Source organism: Hirundo rustica, chromosome 13 (genome assembly GCF_015227805.2).
Source record: "Hirundo rustica isolate bHirRus1 chromosome 13, bHirRus1.pri.v3, whole genome shotgun sequence".
NCBI classification, from domain to species: Eukaryota; Metazoa; Chordata; class Aves; order Passeriformes; family Hirundinidae; genus Hirundo; species Hirundo rustica.
The window spans coordinates 19,337,094-19,355,739 of NC_053462.1; the positions used below are offsets into that span (position 1 = coordinate 19,337,094).

The window sequence follows — 18,646 nt, forward strand, 5'->3', positions numbered from 1 at the left end:
CCCCATCCCATTCCCATTATCCCATCCCATTCCCATTCCCCCATTATCCCATCTCCATTCCCATTCCCCCATTATCCCATTCTCCCATTCTCCCATTTCCCCATTCCCATTCCCCCATTCCCCCATTCCCCCTTTTCCGTTATCCCATTCCCCCATTCCCATTCCCCCATTCCCCCATTCCCCCATTCCCATTATCCCATCCCCATTATCCCATCCCCATTATCCCATTCCCCCATTCCCCCATTCCCGTGATCCCATTCCCCCATTCCCATTCCCGCGATCCCGTTATCCCATTATCCCGCGATCCCGTTCCCAGCTGTACCGGGAGCCCGGCATCCTCTCCGGGTACCGCCCCCCGCGCAGCTCGGCCCGGCAGTGCCTGCGGAGCCTCTTCCACCTGGACAACGAGACCCTCAACATCTGGACACACCTGGCGCCCGCAGGGTCAGCGCCCGGGACACACCTGGACACACCTGGGGACACCGGGGATACACCAGGGATACACCAGGGGATAAACCTGGGATACACCTGGGGACAGCTGGGATACACCTGGGATAAACCTGGGGACAGCTGGGATACACCGGGGATACACCGGGGATACACCGGGGATACACCTGGGATACACCTGGGATACACCGGGGATACACCTGGGATACACCGGGGATACACCTGGGATACACCGGGGATACACCTGGGACACACCTGGGATACACCTGGGATACACCTGGACACACCTGGGGACACCTGGGACACACCTGGGATAAACCTGGGGACAGCTGGGATACACCGGGGATACCAGGGACACTGGGGACACTGGGGACACACCTGGGACACACCTGGGGACACCGGGGATACACCTGGGGACAGCTGGGATACACCTGGGATACACCGGGGATACACCTGGGATACACCTGGGGACAGCTGGGATACACCTGGGATACACCGGGGATACACCTGAGATACACCTGGGATACACCTGGGGACAGCTGGGATACACCTGGGATACACCGGGGATACACCCGGGATACACCTGGGGACAGCTGGGATACACCTGAGATACACCTGGGATACACCTGAGATACACCTGGGATACACCTGGGATACACCTGGGATACACCGGGGATACACCTGGGATACACCTGGGATACACCTGAGATACACCTGGGATACACCTGGGGATACACCTGGGGACACCTGGGATACACCTGGGATACACCGGGGATAAACCTGGGACACACCGGGGCTACACCTGGGATACACCTGGGGACAGCTGGGACACACCTGGGACACACCTGGGATACACCTGGGGACAGCTGGGATAAACCTGGGGAACACCTGGGGACACCTGGGGATACACCCGGGGACACACCTGGGATACACCTGGGGACACCAGGGACACTGGGGACACTGGGGACACTGGGGACACACCTGGGACACACCTGGGGACACTGGGGATACACCCGGGGATAGACCTGGGACACACCTGGGGATAAACCTGGGCACATCTGGGGACAACGGGGACACCTGGGGACACCCGGGCGCACACCTGTGCGCACACCTGTGCTCACCCGGTGCTCCCTGTCCCGTGCCCCGTTCCCAGGTATTTCCTGTGGCGGTTCCTGGCTCAGCTGCGGGCTCTGGCTCTCGTCGATCCCGATCCCGATCCCGATCCCGATCCCGCTGCTCCCGCCGCGGGCCCGCTCCTGGCCTACCTGTGCACCTGCGCGCTGTACCCGCTGGCCTCGGGCGCGGCGCACGCGCTGGGGGCGCTGGGGGCGCGCGGCCGGCACCGGGCCTTCTGCTGCGACTACGCCGCGCTCAGCGCCTACGGAATGGGTGGGGAACGGGAAAAGGGAATGGGATCGGGAATGGGATCGGGAATGGGATCGGGGTTATGGGGGATTGGGAATGGGATCAGGGAATGGGATTGGGGAATGGGATTGGGGAATGGGATTGGGGGTTGTGGGATCGGGAATGCAATCGGGAAATGGGGGAATGGAGTTGGGAATGGGATTGGGGTTATGGGGTTATGGGATTGGGAATGGGATTGGGAATGGGGTTATGGGATCGGGAATGGGATTGGGGAATGGGATTGGGGTTATGGGATTGGGGTTATGGGATTGGGGGTTGTGGGATCAGGGGTTGTGGGATCGGGAATGGGATCGGGAAATGGGGGAATGGAGTCGGGAATGGGATCGGGGTTATGGGGTTGTGGGATCAGGGAATGGGATCGGGAATGGGGTTATGGGATTGGGAATGGGGTTATGGGATTGGGGTTGTGGGATCGGGAATGCAATCGGGAAATGGGGGAATGGAGTCAGGAATGGGATCGGGGTTATGGGGTTATGGGATCAGGGAATGGGATCAGGAGTGGGATCGGGATTATGGGATTGGGGAATTTAGCCGGGATTTATGGGATGCCACATCCAGAGGCGAGGTCTGGGGGAAGTTCCCGCTCTTCCTTTCCCTCATCCCTGCACTCCGGAGCTTGGGAATGGCCCAGAGCAGCTCCGGACACAAAAAACTTGGGACAGATGCGGCTGGGTGGGATTGGGAAAAACGGGAATGAGGAAAAATCCCAGATTTTACCCAACCAGAGGAGCCTCACTGGGAGCGCACGGCAATTCCGGGATATTCCCCGGCCCCTCCGGAACGCTCCCCTTTCCGGAGATTCCCGGCCCTTCCCGATGTTCTGGAGCTCAGAGCTGAGCCCGGGAGGACGAGGAATTCCAAGGGAATTCCAGAGGAATTCCGGGATTGGGAGCTGAGGGCCCCGCTGCTCTCCCAGGCTCGGCGCTGGCGTATTCCGCCTACGTCTTCCCTCTGGAATGGCTCGGGAGCACATTCCATGATTTCTACGTTCCCGTGGCCGTGCTCAACTCCGCACTCAGCACCGGCCTGTCCTGCTATTCCAGGTGGGATCCGACGGCACCGGGAATTCGGGATGAGGGGTTCGGGCACGGACCGGGCCAGCCGGGAGTCGGGGAAGGGGAAAGAGGGAATTTTTCCAGTCGGGAAAGGCGGAGGATTCAACGGTGAAAAGGCGGGATAGCGGGAGGAGCTTGGATTCTGGGAGGTTCCGAAGGGGATTTGTGGGATCCTGGAATTTGGGTTTGGGTTGGGAGGGGACTTGGGGGTGGTCCAGGTCTGCTATCCCGGGTTCCCGGAGAAGCTGTGGAATTCCCGGTGTATCCCATGTGGAATTCCTGGTATATCCCATGTGGAATTCCCGGTGTATCCCATGGGGAATTCCCTGTGTATCCCATGTGGAATTCCCAGTGTATCCCTGTGTATCCCATGTGGAATTCCCAGTGTAACCCATGGAGAATTCCTGGTGTATCCCATGTGGAATTCCCAGTGTAACCCTGTGTATCCCATGTGGAATTCCCGGTGTACCCCATGTGGAATTCCCTGTGTAACCCATGGAGAATTCCCTGTGTATCCCATGTGGAATTCCCAGTGTGTGTTTCCCTGTGTGTCCCATGTAGAATTCCCGGTGTTTCCCTGTGTATCCCATGTGGAATTCCCAGTGTGTGTTTCCCTGTGTATCCCATGTGGAATTCCCAGTGTGTGTTTCCCTGTGTGTCCCATGTGGAATTCCCGGTGTTTCCCAGGTTTCTGGAGGCGGAGCGGCCCCGCCTGAGCAAAGCTTCCCGAACTCTGGCCTTCGTGTATCCCTACATTTTTGTCAGCATCCCAGTTTTCTACAGGGTGCGTATCCCACGAAATCCCGGGAAATGTCAGCTGCCTCAGCCTGGAATTGTTTGGGAAAACAGGCCGAAAGGAAAACAAACTCCGGCAGGAAAAGGCCCGCGGATATTTTTTCCTGCTCCGATTGCCGGCGGATTCCTCCCGCTTCAAAGGGCTGGAAAATTCCTGCCCTGGGAAGATGGGAGGGGCCTTTTCCAGGGATTGAACTGGAGCAGGGCGGGAATCTGGGGAGGGGTGGGGAACTGGGAATGGCTGGGGCTCCTTGGGATTGATGGATCAATCCCGCTTTTTCCCGGGAAGAAGGGTTGGAGCGGGGGTGAGGGGAGTGGGGAACTGGGAATGGCTGTGGCTGTTTGGGATGGAGGGATGGATCCATGGATGGATGGATGGATGGATCCATGGATGGATGGAGGGGTGGATCCATGGATGGATGGAGGGATGGATCCATGGATGGATGCAGGGATCCATGGATGGATGGAGGGATGGATCCATGGATGGATGGAGGGGTGGATCCATGGATGGATGGAGGGATCCATGGATGGATGGAGGGATGGATCCATGGATGGATGGAGGGATCCATGGATGGATGGAGGGATGGATCCATGGATGGATGGAGGGATCCATGGATGGATGGAGGGATGGATCCATGGATGGATGGGATGAGATAGATCCTGTTTTTTCCCAGAATTGAGTTGGGTGAGGAACTGGGAATGGCTCTGGCTCCTTTGGGATGGAGGCATGGATTGGCGGATCCGTGGAAGGATGGATGATGGATGGACGGATGGATGGATCCGTGGATTGATGGATGGATGGATGGATCCATGGATGCATGGATGGATCTGTGGATGGATGAATTGATGGATGGATCCATGGATTGGTGTATGTATGTATGGATGGATGGATGGATGGATGGATGGATGGATGGATCCATGGATCAGTGGATGGATGGATGGATGGATGGACGGATGGATCCATGGATGCACGGATGGATCTGTGGATGGATGAATTGATGGATGGATCCATGGATTGGTGGATGTATGGATGGACGGATGGATGGATGGATGGATCCATGGATCCATGGATCAGTGGATGGATGGATGGACGGATGGATCCGTGGATGCATGGATGGACGGATGGATCCGTGGATGCATGGATGGATCTGTGGATGGATGAATTGATGGATGGATCCATGGATCAGTGGATGGATGGATCCATGGATGGATGAATTGTTGGATGGATCCATGGACTGGTGGATGTATGTATGGATGGATGGATGGATGGATGGATCCATGGATCAGTGGACAGATGGATCCATGGATGGATGAATTGTTGGATGGATCCATGGATGGATGGACTGGTGGATCTCTCCCGTTTTCCCGACTGGCGGATCTCTCCCGTTTTCCCGGCAGCTTTCCCAGGGCTGCTCCGAGGGCTCGCTCCGGCTGCATTTCTGGCACAGCGTCTGCGCCCTCCTGAGCTTCCTGAGCTTCACCTCCCGCCTGCCCGAGCGCCTGGCGCCGGGGAGCTTCGACCTCATCGGTGAGAACTCCAGGGAATGCCGGGAATGGGCCCGGGGAATGCCGGGAATGGACCCGGGGAATGCTGGGAATGAACCCAGGGAATGGCAGGAATGAACCCAGGAAATCCAGGGAATGAACCTGGGGAATGGTGGGAATGAATCCAGGGAATCCAGGGAATGAACCCAGGGGATGCTGGGAATGAACCCAGGGGATGCTGGGAATGAACCCAGGGAATGGCGGGAATGAACCCCATAGAATCCTGGGAATAAACCCTATAGAATCCTGGGAATAAACCCAGGGAATGCCAGGAATAAACCCCAGGGAATGCCAGGAATAAACTCCACAGAATGCTGGGAATAAACCCTATAGAATCCTGGGAATAAACCCAGGGAATGCCAGGAATGAACCCCGTAGAATCCCAGGAATAAACTCCCCCGAGCCACAGGCACTGGGAACAGGAATTACGAGGAGGATAAATCCCCAGGAATTGGGAATAGGGATTCGTAGGATGATAAACCCCCAGGAATCAGGATCGGGAATTTGTGGGATAAATATTCCATGGGTGCCAGGTGAAGTGGGCTGAGCAGGATTCCAACCCTGGAATCCTGGAATTCCGGGATGCTTTGGATGGGCAGGGCCACTTCCCACTATCCCAGAGCTCTCCAAGCCTCCGGAGCGTTCTGGGGATGTGGAACGCACCCGGCCCAGCCCGACACCCGTGCAATGCCCATGGAATTCCCTTGGAATTCCCATGGATTTCCCATGGAATTCTCGGAGTTTTCTGTCGCAGGGCACAGCCACCAGATTTTCCACGTCTGCGGGATCCTGGGAACGCTCTTCCAGCTGGAAGCCATCTCCATGGACATGGCGGAGCGGCGGGGCCGCCTCCCGCTTCCCTCTTCCCTGGAAACCTTTGGATCCCTGGGACTGGGAGCGGCCGCCAGCCTGGCCATCCTCGGGATCTGCTTCCGCAGCCTCCGCCCGGAGCCTCTTCCCGGGGAAAAATCCCACTAGGATCAGGGATTGCCTCGGATTTCTGGGAGCACTCCGGTTCCGGAGAGGTGTCCGGGTGGTTGAGGGGGGAATTCGATCTCCTGGAAATATTCCTTTGGGAATTTCCTGAGGGACAACCGCGCTGGTTTTATCCACGGATGGGCCGGGAAACGCTTCCCATCCCGTTGTTATCCACAGGGAAAGCGCCAAATAATCGGGATTCGATCCCTGAGAAGGGAGGGAAGCGCTCCTGCTTCCCAAAGAATCCGGGATCCCTCGGGTCCGCCTCGGGGAGAAATCCAGGGAACGCTGGCGTCACCAGCCGGGAGATTCCCGGTGAAGCCGAGCGCTCCCAAATTCCCGTTTTCCCCTGGGAAGTGGCGTTCCTTTGGAATTCCAGCCCAAGTGCCTGGAAAGGTGGGATGGAGGGATTGGAGTCGTTTCCCCTCCGGTTTTAATTCCCACTATTTCTACTCATAATCGCGGAAAAGAGATTCCAGGAGATGTTCCCTCAGGAAAACTCTTCCAGGGTCTAATTCCAGGAAACCCTGAGGAGTTCCTTCCCGTGGGGACTCCGAGTTTCTGCGTGGGGAATGGAATGGGGGAATTCTGCCCAAGCTACCGGGAATTTTAAAGAATTCCCGGGATTTTCCCTCTGTTGTTCCTTGTTTTCCTTCCCTGCTGCTCCTGGATTTTGCAGGAAGAGCCTGGAGCTCTTTTCCAGGATCCGGGTTTTCCCCTTGGATTTTCCCGCGGGAACGCGGCACGCGCTTTGCTCTTTGGGAATTTTTTCCCCTGGATAATCAGGCGGGTCTTCCATTAATTTCCTTTTAATTGCCTTTGCCGAGGTCTGACTGCTGCACTCTGGGAGCTCCTGGAATTTGGGATAACGCGATGAAATCAGGGTTAAATCCGGGATAAATCAATCCTTGGGAAAGCTGACCGGGGTTTTTCCCGGGATATTTATAAACACTGGAGTTGTTTTTTTTCTGATGGTTTTATTAAATTAATATAAATCACTGATTTTAATCTGCTTAATAATAAAAATATTCCTGGGAAAATGAATCCCTCTGGAGATCGTTGCTGATAATTCCAGAGTTTATTTATTTTGGGAGCTGCTGTGACCGGGGAGGAATCCGGCTGGGATTGGAGAGCCCGGAAAAACATCGGGAATCATCCCGGTATTATTCCAGGTCGTTCAGCTTTTGAACTGAAGTCCTCCCGTCCCCTCCCGTGCCGGGAATTTTGGGAAAGATGCATTCCGAGCGGGACGGAATGCCAGAATTCCACGGGATCCTCTGGCTGAACCCGTGGAATGGGTGAAGCCGGACCTTGGAGCGGCACAGGGAGAGGGCTTTTCCCGGCTTTTTACCCCCAAAAAATCTCTGGATTTTCCTCAATCCCCTTCCCAGGAGGAATGAAAGTTGTTCCAAGGAAATAATTTGTTTGTGGAATGTTGGTCCAAGGCGAATCCCCGACAAATCCAGGAATTTCGGGATCAAATTCCAGCCAACCTCCCTCATCCCTCCCCAGCCACGTGGGTTTGGAAAAGCTGGAAAAGAGCAGGAATTTCCTCCAGGCCGTTTTATCCCTTTTTTTTTTTTTAAATATCCTGGAAGCGCGTTGTGGAAACATTCAGGAATTTGGACTGGGAATTCCCTGTTTTTTTAAAAGGGATCCAATCCCTGGGCACAATTCCCCATCGGAATCCATTCCCTTGGCAGGAAGTTTGCTTTTCCCTGGACTCGTTCTGCCGGATTTTTCCCACACGTTCCCAACACCACATCTGCGGGGTTGTTTTCCACCACGGATCATTTCCCACAGGTTGGGCATTAACTCGTTTCCAAGAGGTTGGGAATCCATTTCCATCGGGTTGGGAATTAACTCGTTTTCCACATGCTGGGAATGAATTCCAGCAGTTGGGAATTAACTCATTTCCATCGGGGCGGGGATTAATTCCAACAGGTTGGGAGTTAACAACTCATTTCCCTCAGGCTGGGAATGAACCCATTTCCAACAGTCTGGGAATTAACAACTCATTTCCATCAGGTTGGGAATTAACTGATTTTCCACACGTTAGGAATTAACCCATTTCCAACAGCTTGGGATTTGTTTTCCACTGATCGGGAATTAACTGAGTGACTTATTCACCTCCAGGCAGGCACACAGGGAATCCCTGCCCCTGCATTCCAGCCGTTTTCCTGAAAGATTGGAATTTGGTCGATAAAAAAAGGAAAAAAAAAAAAAAGAAACGGGAAAAAAAAAACCCCGGGATCGGCCGGAGCCGGGATTCGAACCCGCGGCCTCGCCGGCACCAGCAGGGGGCTCCCTCCCCTCAGACCCCGCCCCCTCCGGCGTCCCCATGGCGACGCCGTGCGCGATGACGCCAGCGAGGCGGCGCTCGCCGATTGGTCGGATTTGAATCGCGGCGGGCGCGCGGCCGCCGCTCGCTGCCGCAGCCCCCGGAGCGCGACCCCCGCCGGGCCCTGTCGCGACAGCGGCGACACCCGCGACATGAAGGCGGCGTGAGTGGCCCCGCGGCCCCTTCGCGGCGGGGATGGGGATGGGGACGGGGCGGGGGGGGGTTTCCCCGCTGCGGGGCAGCTCCGCCCGGGGCCGCGGGGCCGCCGTTCGTGGCTGCACGCGGCTCTTCCGCTATCCCGGTTCCTCCCGTCCCCGTCCTCGCGCCATCCCGGTGCTCCCGGTGCTCCTCCCGTCCCCGTCCCCCCGCCATCCCGGTGCTCCCGGTGCTCCTCCCGGTTCTCCCCGCTATCCCGGTGTTCCCGGTTACTCTTCTCCCGTCCCCGTCCTCGCGCTATCCCGGTGCTCCCGGTTCCTCCCGTCCCCGTCCTCCCGCTATCCCGGTGCTCCCCGTGCTCCTCCCGTCCCCGTCCTCGCGCTATCCCGGTGCTCCTCCCGGTTCACCCCGCTATCCCGGTGTTCCCGGTTACTCTTCTCCCATCCCCGTCCTCGCGCTATCCCGGTGCTCCCGGTTCCTCGCGCTATCCCGGTGCTCCTCCTGTTCCTGATTCTCCCGGTTCCTCCCGCTATCCCCGTTCCTTCCCGTCCCTCTTCTCCCTCTATCCCGGTGCTCCCGGTTCCCCCCGTCCCCGTCCTCCCGCTATCCCGGTGCTCCTCCCGGTTCCTCTCGCTATCCCGGTGCTCCTCCCGGTTCCTCCCGCTATCCCGGTGCTCCTCCCGTCCCCGTCCTCCCGCCGTCCCAGTTCTCCCGGTTCTCCCTGTTCCTCTCCCGGTTCCCCCGGTTCTCCCGGTGGCTGTGGCCGCTGTCCCCTCAGCGCCGTTTCCCCGGCAGGTCCCGGACGCCGCGGAGGCCCCGGAAGGGCACGAACCCCGCGCTGAAGGACCCGGTGGGGGTGAGTGCGGGGCCCGGCCCGCTGCTTCCCGCCCCTCCGCACCCATTCCCGGCTCATTCCCGGCTCATTCCCGGGCTATCGCTGCTTCCATCATTCCCGGATTCATTCCCGGGTTTATTCCTGTTTCCCTCGTTCCACGTGTGCTGCCGGATTCGTTCCCGGGTTTATCCCTGTTTCCCCCATCCCAGCTGTACTCCCGGGTTCCTTCCCAGGATCATTCCCCGTTCCCCCAGTTCCAGTATCATTCCTGTGTTCATTCCCGGAATCATTCCCTGTTTCCCCCATTCCAGGTGTACTGCCATGTTCATTCCCAGAATCATTCCCGGTTTCCCCCATTCCAGGTGTACTGCCACGTTCATTCCCAGAATCATTCCCGGTTTCCCCAGTTCCAGTATCATTCCTGTGTTCATTCCCAGAATCATTCCCTGTTTCCCCCATTCCAGGTGTACTGCCACGTTCATTCCCAGAATCATTCCCCGTTTCCCCAGTTCCAGTATCATTCCCATGTTCATTCCCAGGTTCATTCCCTGTTTGCCCAGTTCCAGTTTCATTCCCAGATCATTCCCTGTTTTCCCAGTTCCAGTATCATTCCCATGTTCATTCCCAGATCATTCCCTGTTTCCCCAGTTCCAGTATCATTCCCATGTTCATTCCCAGATCATTCCCTGTTTTCCCAGTTCCGGTATCATTCCCGTGTTCATTCCCAGATCATTCCCTGTTTTCCCAGTTCCGGTATCATTCCCGTGTTCATTCCCAGATCATTCCCTGTTTCCCCAGTTCTGGTATCATACCCTTGTTCATTCCCATGTTCATTCCCAGTTTCATCCCCTGTTTCCCCGGATCCAGGTGTACTGCCATGTTCATTCCCAGATCATTCCCCGTTTCCCCAGTTCCAGTATCATTCCCATGCTCATTCCCAGTATCATTCCCTGTTTCCCTCATGTACTTCCATGTTCATTCCTGTGTTTATTCCCAGGTTCATTCCCAGTTTCCCCGGCTCCAGGTGTTCACTCCCGTGTTCATTCCCAGTATCATTCCCAGTTTATCCCCAGTTCCAGGTGTCCATTCCCGGTATCATGTCCCATTTCCAGGTGTTCATTCCCAGTGTCATTCCCGTGTCCATTCCCAGTCTAGCCCATTTCCAGGTGTACTCCAGTGTTCATTCCTGGTTTATCCTCATTTCCCTCACTCCAGGTGTCCATTCCTGGCGTCCATTCCCGTTTTTCCCCCCTGTTCCCAGTGTCCATTCCCAGCTGTCCATTCCTGGTGCCATTCCTGTTTTCCCCCTGTTCCCGGTGTCCATTCCCGGTGCCATTTCCGGATCCATTCCCGTTTCCCCCCTCCCATTCCAGGTGTACTGCCGTGTCCATTCCCGGTGCCATTCCTGTTTTTCCCTGTTTCCCAGGTGTACTGCTGTATCCATTCCTGGTGTCCATTCCCCATGTCCGTTCCCGTTTTTCCCCCTGTTTCCTGGGTCCATTCCCGTTTCCCAGGTGCCCATTTCCCAGTGCCCATTTCCGGTGTCCATTCCCGTTTTTCCCCGTTTCCCAGGTGTCCATTCCCGGTGTCCATTCCTGGTGTCCATTCCCATTTTTCCGTTCCCATTTCCCAGGTGTACTGCCGTGCCCATTTCCCGGGTCCATTCCCGGTGTCCATTCCCATTTTTCCCCTCCCGTTTCCCAGGTGTACTACCGTGTCCATTCCGAGGTGTCCATTCCCATTTTTCCCCCCCATTCCCGGTGTCCATTCCCGTTTTTCCCATTCCCATTTCCCAGGTGTACTGCCGTGCCCATTTCCCGGGTCCATTCCCGGTGCCATTCCCGTTTTCCCCGTTTCCCAGGTGCCCATTCCCGTTTTTCCCATTCCCGTCTCCCAGGTGTACTGCCGTGCCCGTTTCCCGGGTCCATTCCCGGTGCCCATTCCCGTTTTTCCCCGTTTCCCAGGTGTACTGCCGTGTCCATTTCCCGGTGTCCATTCCCGTTTTTCCCCCCGTTCCCGGGTCCATTCCCGGTGCCCATTCCCGTTTTTCCCCCCGTCTCCCAGGTGTCCATTCCCGGTGTCCATTCCCATTTTTCCCTTCCCATTTCCCAGGTGTACTGCCGTGCCCATTTCCCGGGTCCATTCCCGGTGCCCATTCCGGGTGCCCATTCCCATTTTTCCCCTCCTGTTTCCCGGGTGTACTGCCGTGCCCATTTCCCGTGTCCATTCCAGGTGCCCATTCCCGTTTTTCCCATTCCCGTCTCCCAGGTGTCCATTCCCGGTGCCCATTCCCATTTTTCCCCTCCTGTTTCACGGGCGTACTGCCGTGCCCGTTTCCCGGGTCCATTCCCAGGTGCCCATTCCCGTTTTTCCCCTCCCATTTCCCAGGTGTACTGCCGTGCCCATTTCCCGGGTCCATTCCCGTTTTTCCCATTCCCGTTTTTCCCATTCCCGTCTCCTCTCCCAGGTGTACTGCCGCGTGCGGCCGCTCCCGGGGCCGGAGCAGGAGAGCTGCATCGAGCTCATCAACCACACCACGGTGCAGCTGCACCCTCCCGACGGCTTCCGCCTCTTCCGCAACGGCGAGTACCGCGAGGTAGGACCGCCGGCATTCCCGCCGGGAATCGCCCCCGGAGCCAGCCCCGCCCCGGGCTGTCCGCAGGAATTCCGTGAGATCCGTCCTGGTCCGAGGTTTCCCCACGAGTTTAGGAGTTCCGTGAGTTCCGTCCAGCTCCGAGTTTTCCCATTAATTTAGGAATTCCATGAGTTCTGTCCAGCTCTGAGTTTTCCCATGAATTTAGGAATTCCATCCAGCTCTCAGTTTTCCCGCGAGTTTAGGAATTCCATGAGTTCCGTCCAGCTCTGAGTTTTCCCACGAGTTTAGGATTTCCATGAGTTCCAACCAGATCTGAGTTTTCCCATTAATTTAGGAATTCCGTGAATTCTGTCCAGCTCTGAGTTTTCCCATGAATTTAGGAATTCCATCCAGCTCTCAGTTTTCCCGCGAGTTTAGGAATTCCATGAGATCCGTCCAGATCCAAGTTTTCCCATGAGTTTAGGAATTCCATGAGTTCCGTCCAGCTCTGAGTTTTCCCACGAGTTTAGGATTTCCATGAGTTCCAACCAGCTCTGAGTTTTCCCATGAGTTTAGGAATTCCATCCAGCTCTCAGTTTTCCCGCCAGTTTAGGAATTCCATGAGTTCCGTCCCGATCCAAGTTTTCCCACGAGTTTAGGAATTTCATGAATTCCAACCAGATCTGAGTTTTCCCATTAATTTAGGAATTCCATGAGTTCCGTCCAGCTCTGAGTTTTCCCATGAGTTTAGGAATTCCATGAGTTCCGTCCTGTTCCGAGTTTTCCCATGAGTTCCACCCAGCTCTGAGTTTTCCCATGAATTTAGGAATTCCATTAATTTCATCCAGCTCCGGGTTTTCCCATGAGTTTAGGAATTCAAAGAGTTCCATCCAGCTCTGAGTTTTCCCATGAATTTAGGAATTCCGTCCAGCTCTGAGTTCTCCCACGAGTTTAGGAATTCCATGAGATCCGTCCAGATCCGAGTTTTCCCATGAGTTTAGGAATTCCATGAGTTCTGTCCAGCTCCGAGTTTTCCCATGAGTTTAGGAATTCCATGAGTTCCAACCAGATCTGAGTTTTCCCGTTAATTTAGGAATAAATATATAAAATAAAACCAGCTGGGAATTCTGGCCCGAAACCCGAGGATCCCGAACAGCTCCAATTCCGCTTTGGTCCCTTTGCCGGGATTCTGCGGGCGGGGAGGATCCAGCTGGGAATTCCGGCTTTGCTCTGGGGAGTCCCGGGATTCCAGGGCCGTCCGTTTTTCCCGCTCTCCCGGCAGACGCAGTATTCCTTCAAGGAGGTGTTCGGCACGCTGGTGGCGCAGAAGGAGCTCTTCGACGTGGTGGCCAAGCCGCTGGTGGAGGATCTGATCCGCGGGAAAAACGGTGAGCGCTTCCCGGCTTCCCGGCTTCCTCGGGAATTCCGGCTGGGCTCCTCGCGCGGCAACCCAAGGAATTCTGTCTGGGATGGTTTGGTGGGAATGGAGGATCCAGTGCTCCCGAGGTTTGGAATTGTGGCTCAGCTCCTCGCACAGCAACTGTGGGAATTCTGTCTGGGATGCTTTGGGTGGGAATGGAGAATCCAGTACTCCCGGGTTCCTTTGGAATTCTGGCTGGGCTCCTCGCGCAGCAACCGTGGGAACTCTGTCTGGGATGGTTTGGTGGGAATGGGTGATCCAGTGCTCCTGAGGTTTGGAATTCTGGCTCAGTTCCTCACACAGCAACCCTGGAAGTTCTTCCTGGGATGGTTTGGGTGGGAATGGAGGATCCAGTGCTCCTGAGGTTTGGGATTGTGGCTCAGTTCCTCACACAACAACCGTGGGGAATTTTGTCTGGGATGGTTTGGGTGGGAATGGAGGATCCACTACTCCTGGCTTCCTTGGGAATTCTGGCTGGGCTCCTCACGCGGCAACCCTGGGAACTCTGTCTGGGATGCTTTGGGTGGGAATGGAGGATCCAGTGCTTCCCGGCTTTCTCGGGAATTCTGTCTCGGCTCCTTGTGCGACTATCCTGGGAACTCTGTCTGGAATGGTTTGGGTGGGAACAGATGATCCAGTGCTCCCGAGGTTTGGAATTGTGGCTCAGCTCCTCGCACAGCAACCGTGGGAACTCTGTCTGGGATGGTTTGGGTGGGAATGGAGGATCCAGTGCTCCTGGGTTCCTTTGGAATTCTGGCTCGGCTCCTCACACAGCAACCCTGGAAGTTCTTCCTGGGATGGTTTGGGTGGGAATGGATGATCCACTGCTCCCGAGGTTTGGGATTCTGGCTCAGCTCCTCACACAGCAACCCTGGAAGTTCTTCCTGGAATAGTTTGGGTGGGAATGGAGGATCCAGTGCTCCTGAGGTTTGGAATTCTGGCTGGGCTCCTCGCGCAGCAACCCTGGAAGTTCTTCATGGAATAGGAATCCTGGAATTGTTTGGGTGCTCCTGAGGTTTGTTTGGGATTCTGGCCCAGTTCCTTGCACAGCAACCATGGGAACTCTTCCTGGAATGGTTTGGGTGGGAACAGATGATCCAGTGCTCCCGGGGTTTGGAATTCTGGCTGGGCTCCTCGCGCAGCAACCCTGGAAGTTCTTCATGGAATAGGAATCCTGGGATAGTTTGGGTGGGAACAGATGATCCAGTGCTCCTGAGGTTTGGGATTGTGGTTCAGCTCCTCGCACAGCAACCCTGGGAACTCTGTCTGGGATGGTTTGGGTGGGAGTGGAGGATCCAGTGCTCCCAAGGTTTGGAATTGTGGTTCAGCTCCTCACCCAGCACCCCTGGAATGGGGTTGTCTGGATTCTTTCTGGAACAGGAATCCTGGGATGGTTTGGGTGGGAATGGGTGATCCGGTGCTCCCGAGGTTTGTTCGAGGTTTGTTTGGAATTGTGGCTCAGCTCCTCACACGGAACCCCTGGAATCTCTTTCTGGAGTAGGAATCCTGGGTTGGATCATCCACTGGGAACGTGGAAGTGCTGTTGGAGCAGCCTGGCTTATCCCGAGGTGTCCCTGCCTTTGGCAACGGGGTTGGCTTTAAGCTCCCTCCCCGCCCACACCTGGAATTCCACCAGTCACGCATCCAGATCCTTCTCCCCGCCCTCCCGAGTTTTCCCGTGGTTTGCGGGAGCCGCGGGTCGCGAGTTCAGAACTTTGGGCTTTTCCAGCGAAGCTCGTTTTGCATTTTCAACTCCCCCCCCCCCCAAAAAATAAATCAGCCAAGGGCGGAAAATGATCCCATTCCACGGGCAGGGAAAATGTCACCGAGACGCACAGAGCAGTCACACGCAGACGAGAGATTTTCGCAGGGCAGAGGTCCTTCCGATCCAGCTCAAACCGAGACAGGCGGAGAGAGAGCCTCTTTGTTTTATTTCTTACTTTTTATACATTTGTGGGTCTGGCTGTGGATTGGCTTCTGGAGTTTTCACCTCCCAGCCTCAGTGGCCAGACCAACTGTCAGTTACAATTGTTTTCAGGTTAGAAATACGCAAACAAAGGACAGAGAATGAAAAACAAAGGATTTGTTTATGTTACGTGTGTGGGAAAAGGCAAAAACTGCTCCTAATGTTGCACAGAAGCTAAAAAGTCTGACTCCATCTTATGAACAATCAAAAGGCTTTAAAAAACTCAGAAAAACCAGAGTGACAGGCCCCCCAGACCCTATTTCTGCCCCATTTCTGCCCCCCATACCCCATTTCTCCCCCCAGCCCCATTTCTGCACTCCCAGTCCCATTTCTGCCCCATTTCTCACACCCCAGACCCCATTTCTGTCCCCTGTGATCTCAACACACAAATCAATCACACGGAGACGAGGGATTTGCAGGGCAGAGATGTTCCTCTGAGAGAGCCAAGGCCCAGAGCCCCTCTGCCCGTTTATTTCTTACTTTTTATACATTTGTGGGTCTGGCTGTGGGTTGGCTTCTGGAGTTTTCACCTCCCAGCCCAATGGCCAGAGCAGCCGTCAGTTACAATTGTTTTCAGGTTAGAAACGTGCAAACAAAGGACAGAGAATGGAAAAACAAAGGATTTGTTTATGTTACGTGTGTGAGAAAAGGCAAAAACTGTTCCTAATATTGTACAGGAGCTAAAAAGTCTGACTCCATCTTATGAATAATCAAAAGGCTTTAAAAAACTCAGAAAAACCAGAGTGACAGGCCCCCCCAGACCCCATTTCTGTACCCCAGACCCCATTTCTCACCCCCAGACCCCATTTCTGTCCCCTGTGATCGCGACACACAAAGCAATCACACGGAGACGAGAGATTTGCAGGGCAGAGATGTTCCTCTGAGAGAGAGCCCAAGGCTGAGCCAAGCCCAGAGCTCCTCTGCCCGTTTATTTCGTACTTTTTATACATTTGTGGGTCTGGCTGTGGATTGGCTTCTGGAGTTTTCACCTCCCAGCCCAATGGCCAGAGCAGCCGTCAGTTACAATTGTTTTCAGGTTAGAAATGTGCAAACAAAGGACAGAGAATGAAAAACAAAGGATTTGTTTATGTTACATGTGAGAAAAACAGTGAAAACTGCTCCTAATATTGTACAGTAGCTAAAAAAGTCTTAACTCCCTCTTATGAACAATCAAAAAGGCTTTAAAAAAAACTCAGAAAGACCCAAGGGTGACAATTCATCCCTTTTTTTTTTTCCCCCCCCGGCGTTCCCAGGTCTCCTGTTCACCTACGGCGTGACGGGGAGCGGGAAGACGCACACCATGACGGGCTCTCCCGGGGACGGCGGGCTGCTGCCGCGCTGCCTGGCCATGATCTTCAACAGCATCGGCCCCTTCCAGGCCAAGAGATTCGTGAGTGCCTCCCGCAAATCCACGGATTCCCCGCTCCAAACCCGGCGCCGCGGAAGAGCGCAAAAGCTGCTCGACGCCGGGCTCCTCCTTCCCGGGAGGGTTTGGATTCGGCTGGGGGGATTAATGAGCAGATATTTAATTGATTGGGCGGTTGTATCCCACCGAAATTCCCGGTCTGTTCCGACGGGTGATTTCGACTCGGAGCGAGCCATTCCCTAGTTTTTTTTTTGTTTTTTTTTTTCCCCCCCTGGAAACAGTGGAAAACACTGGTTCGGTGTTCCGTATTTCCGTATTTATTCCACGTGATATCAGAATCTGGGAATGCCTCAGTGCTCGTTCCACGATTTCATCGCGGGAGGAAAAAAAAAAAAAAAAAATCTGTTGGAAACGCATGGAAAGGAATCCAGCCGGGAATGTTTCGGTGCGGAGCCAGGGCGTTCCCCTCCTCGTTAGGATGGGCGGTTAATAAGCAAATATTTAGTTAATTAGGCGGCTGTATCCCATTGGAATTCCCAGTTTTTTCCTGCTGTTCTAACAGGTGATTTCAGCATGGAGGAAGCCATTCCATAGCTTTTTTTTTTTCCCCCCCTGTTTTCCAGGGAAAAACGCTGGTTTGGTGCTCCACCTTTCCCTACTAATTCCCGGTAATTCCCATAAAACCAAAAATTAACTGGCTCCTCATGAAATTAGGGATAACTTTTCCGAAGGCGTGCACGCGTGGCGCCTAAAACAAACCGAAATAATCCCGGAATTCTCATCCTCGGGAGCTTTTATAAAACATTATTTTTTTTTCCAGTTGTTCCTGTCAGATCTCGCCGGGCGCCAACGAGGGGCGCGGTATTAATAAATTAACACCAGCCTAATCAGAGCTGTTAATTAACAAATCGAACAACGCTTTGTTGGCCGGCGCCGGGATGTTGGAATTGGCTGGAATTCCCGGTTTTTTTTGGTTTTTTTTTCCCCCCTCAGGTTTTCAAGCTGGATGACAAGAACGGGGTGGATGTGCAGAGCGAGGTGGAGGCTCTGCTGGAGCGCCAGAGGAGAGAGGCCCAGCCCATCCCAAAAACTCCGGCTGGGAAGTGAGTGACTCCCTGGGAGCGGCGGGGGGGAATTCATTCCCTAGAAACGGGATTCAACTCCTCCCGGGCTCTTCCCTCGAAGAGGTGAAGGAAAATCCGGGGTGGGGGGAAGAAATTGGCAGATGTTTAATTAACTAGGTAATTGTATCCCAGGGAAATTCCCGATCTATTCCTGCTGTTCCAACAGGAGATTTCAGCTTGGAGGAAGCCATTCCATAGCTGTTCTTCCTGGGGTTTTGACCTTTTTTTTTTTTCCCCTCAGAATTTTGGGCCTTTTTTCCCCAGAATTTTTGACCTTTTTCTCCCACCCCCTTGGAATTTTGGGCCTTTTCCCACTCAGAATTCCCTCGGTTGGATCATGGAATTCCAACCATGGAATTTCCACCATGACGTTCCCTCAGTTGGATCGTGGAATTCCAACCACAGAAGTTCCCTCGGTTGGACCATGGAATTCCCTCAGCTCAGCTGGACCATGGAATTCCTACCATGGAATTCCTTCGGTTGGACCATGGAATTCCCTCAGCTCAGCTGGACCATGGAATTCCTACCATGGAATTCCTTCGGTTGGACCATGGAATTCCTGCCTTGGAATTTCCTTGGTTGGACCATGGAATTCCCACCTTGGAATTCCCTTGGCTG

General features: G+C 54.8%; 2 protein-coding genes across 2 annotated transcripts in view; both read left to right on the plus strand.

Annotated features, from left to right (window-relative positions):
- PAQR5 (progestin and adipoQ receptor family member 5) overlaps nucleotides 1-7,299 on the plus strand; it is a 14,518-nt gene extending 7,219 nt beyond the window's left edge. Inside the window, exons 3-8 of the mRNA XM_040077516.1 lie at nucleotides 317-444; nucleotides 1,601-1,836; nucleotides 2,789-2,915; nucleotides 3,615-3,711; nucleotides 5,121-5,250; nucleotides 6,022-7,299. Of these exons, the coding sequence (XP_039933450.1) occupies nucleotides 317-444; nucleotides 1,601-1,836; nucleotides 2,789-2,915; nucleotides 3,615-3,711; nucleotides 5,121-5,250; nucleotides 6,022-6,245 (942 nt within the window). The 3' untranslated portion in view covers nucleotides 6,246-7,299. The remainder of the gene's footprint in view (nucleotides 1-316; nucleotides 445-1,600; nucleotides 1,837-2,788; nucleotides 2,916-3,614; nucleotides 3,712-5,120; nucleotides 5,251-6,021) is intronic.
- Nucleotides 7,300-8,686: 1,387 nt separating this feature from the next.
- KIF23 (kinesin family member 23) overlaps nucleotides 8,687-18,646 on the plus strand; it is a 35,778-nt gene continuing 25,818 nt past the window's right edge. The window contains exons 1-6 of the mRNA XM_040077303.1: nucleotides 8,687-8,749; nucleotides 9,538-9,598; nucleotides 12,045-12,173; nucleotides 13,435-13,540; nucleotides 16,792-16,928; nucleotides 17,898-18,007. Of these exons, the coding sequence (XP_039933237.1) occupies nucleotides 8,739-8,749; nucleotides 9,538-9,598; nucleotides 12,045-12,173; nucleotides 13,435-13,540; nucleotides 16,792-16,928; nucleotides 17,898-18,007 (554 nt within the window). The 5' untranslated portion in view covers nucleotides 8,687-8,738. The remainder of the gene's footprint in view (nucleotides 8,750-9,537; nucleotides 9,599-12,044; nucleotides 12,174-13,434; nucleotides 13,541-16,791; nucleotides 16,929-17,897; nucleotides 18,008-18,646) is intronic.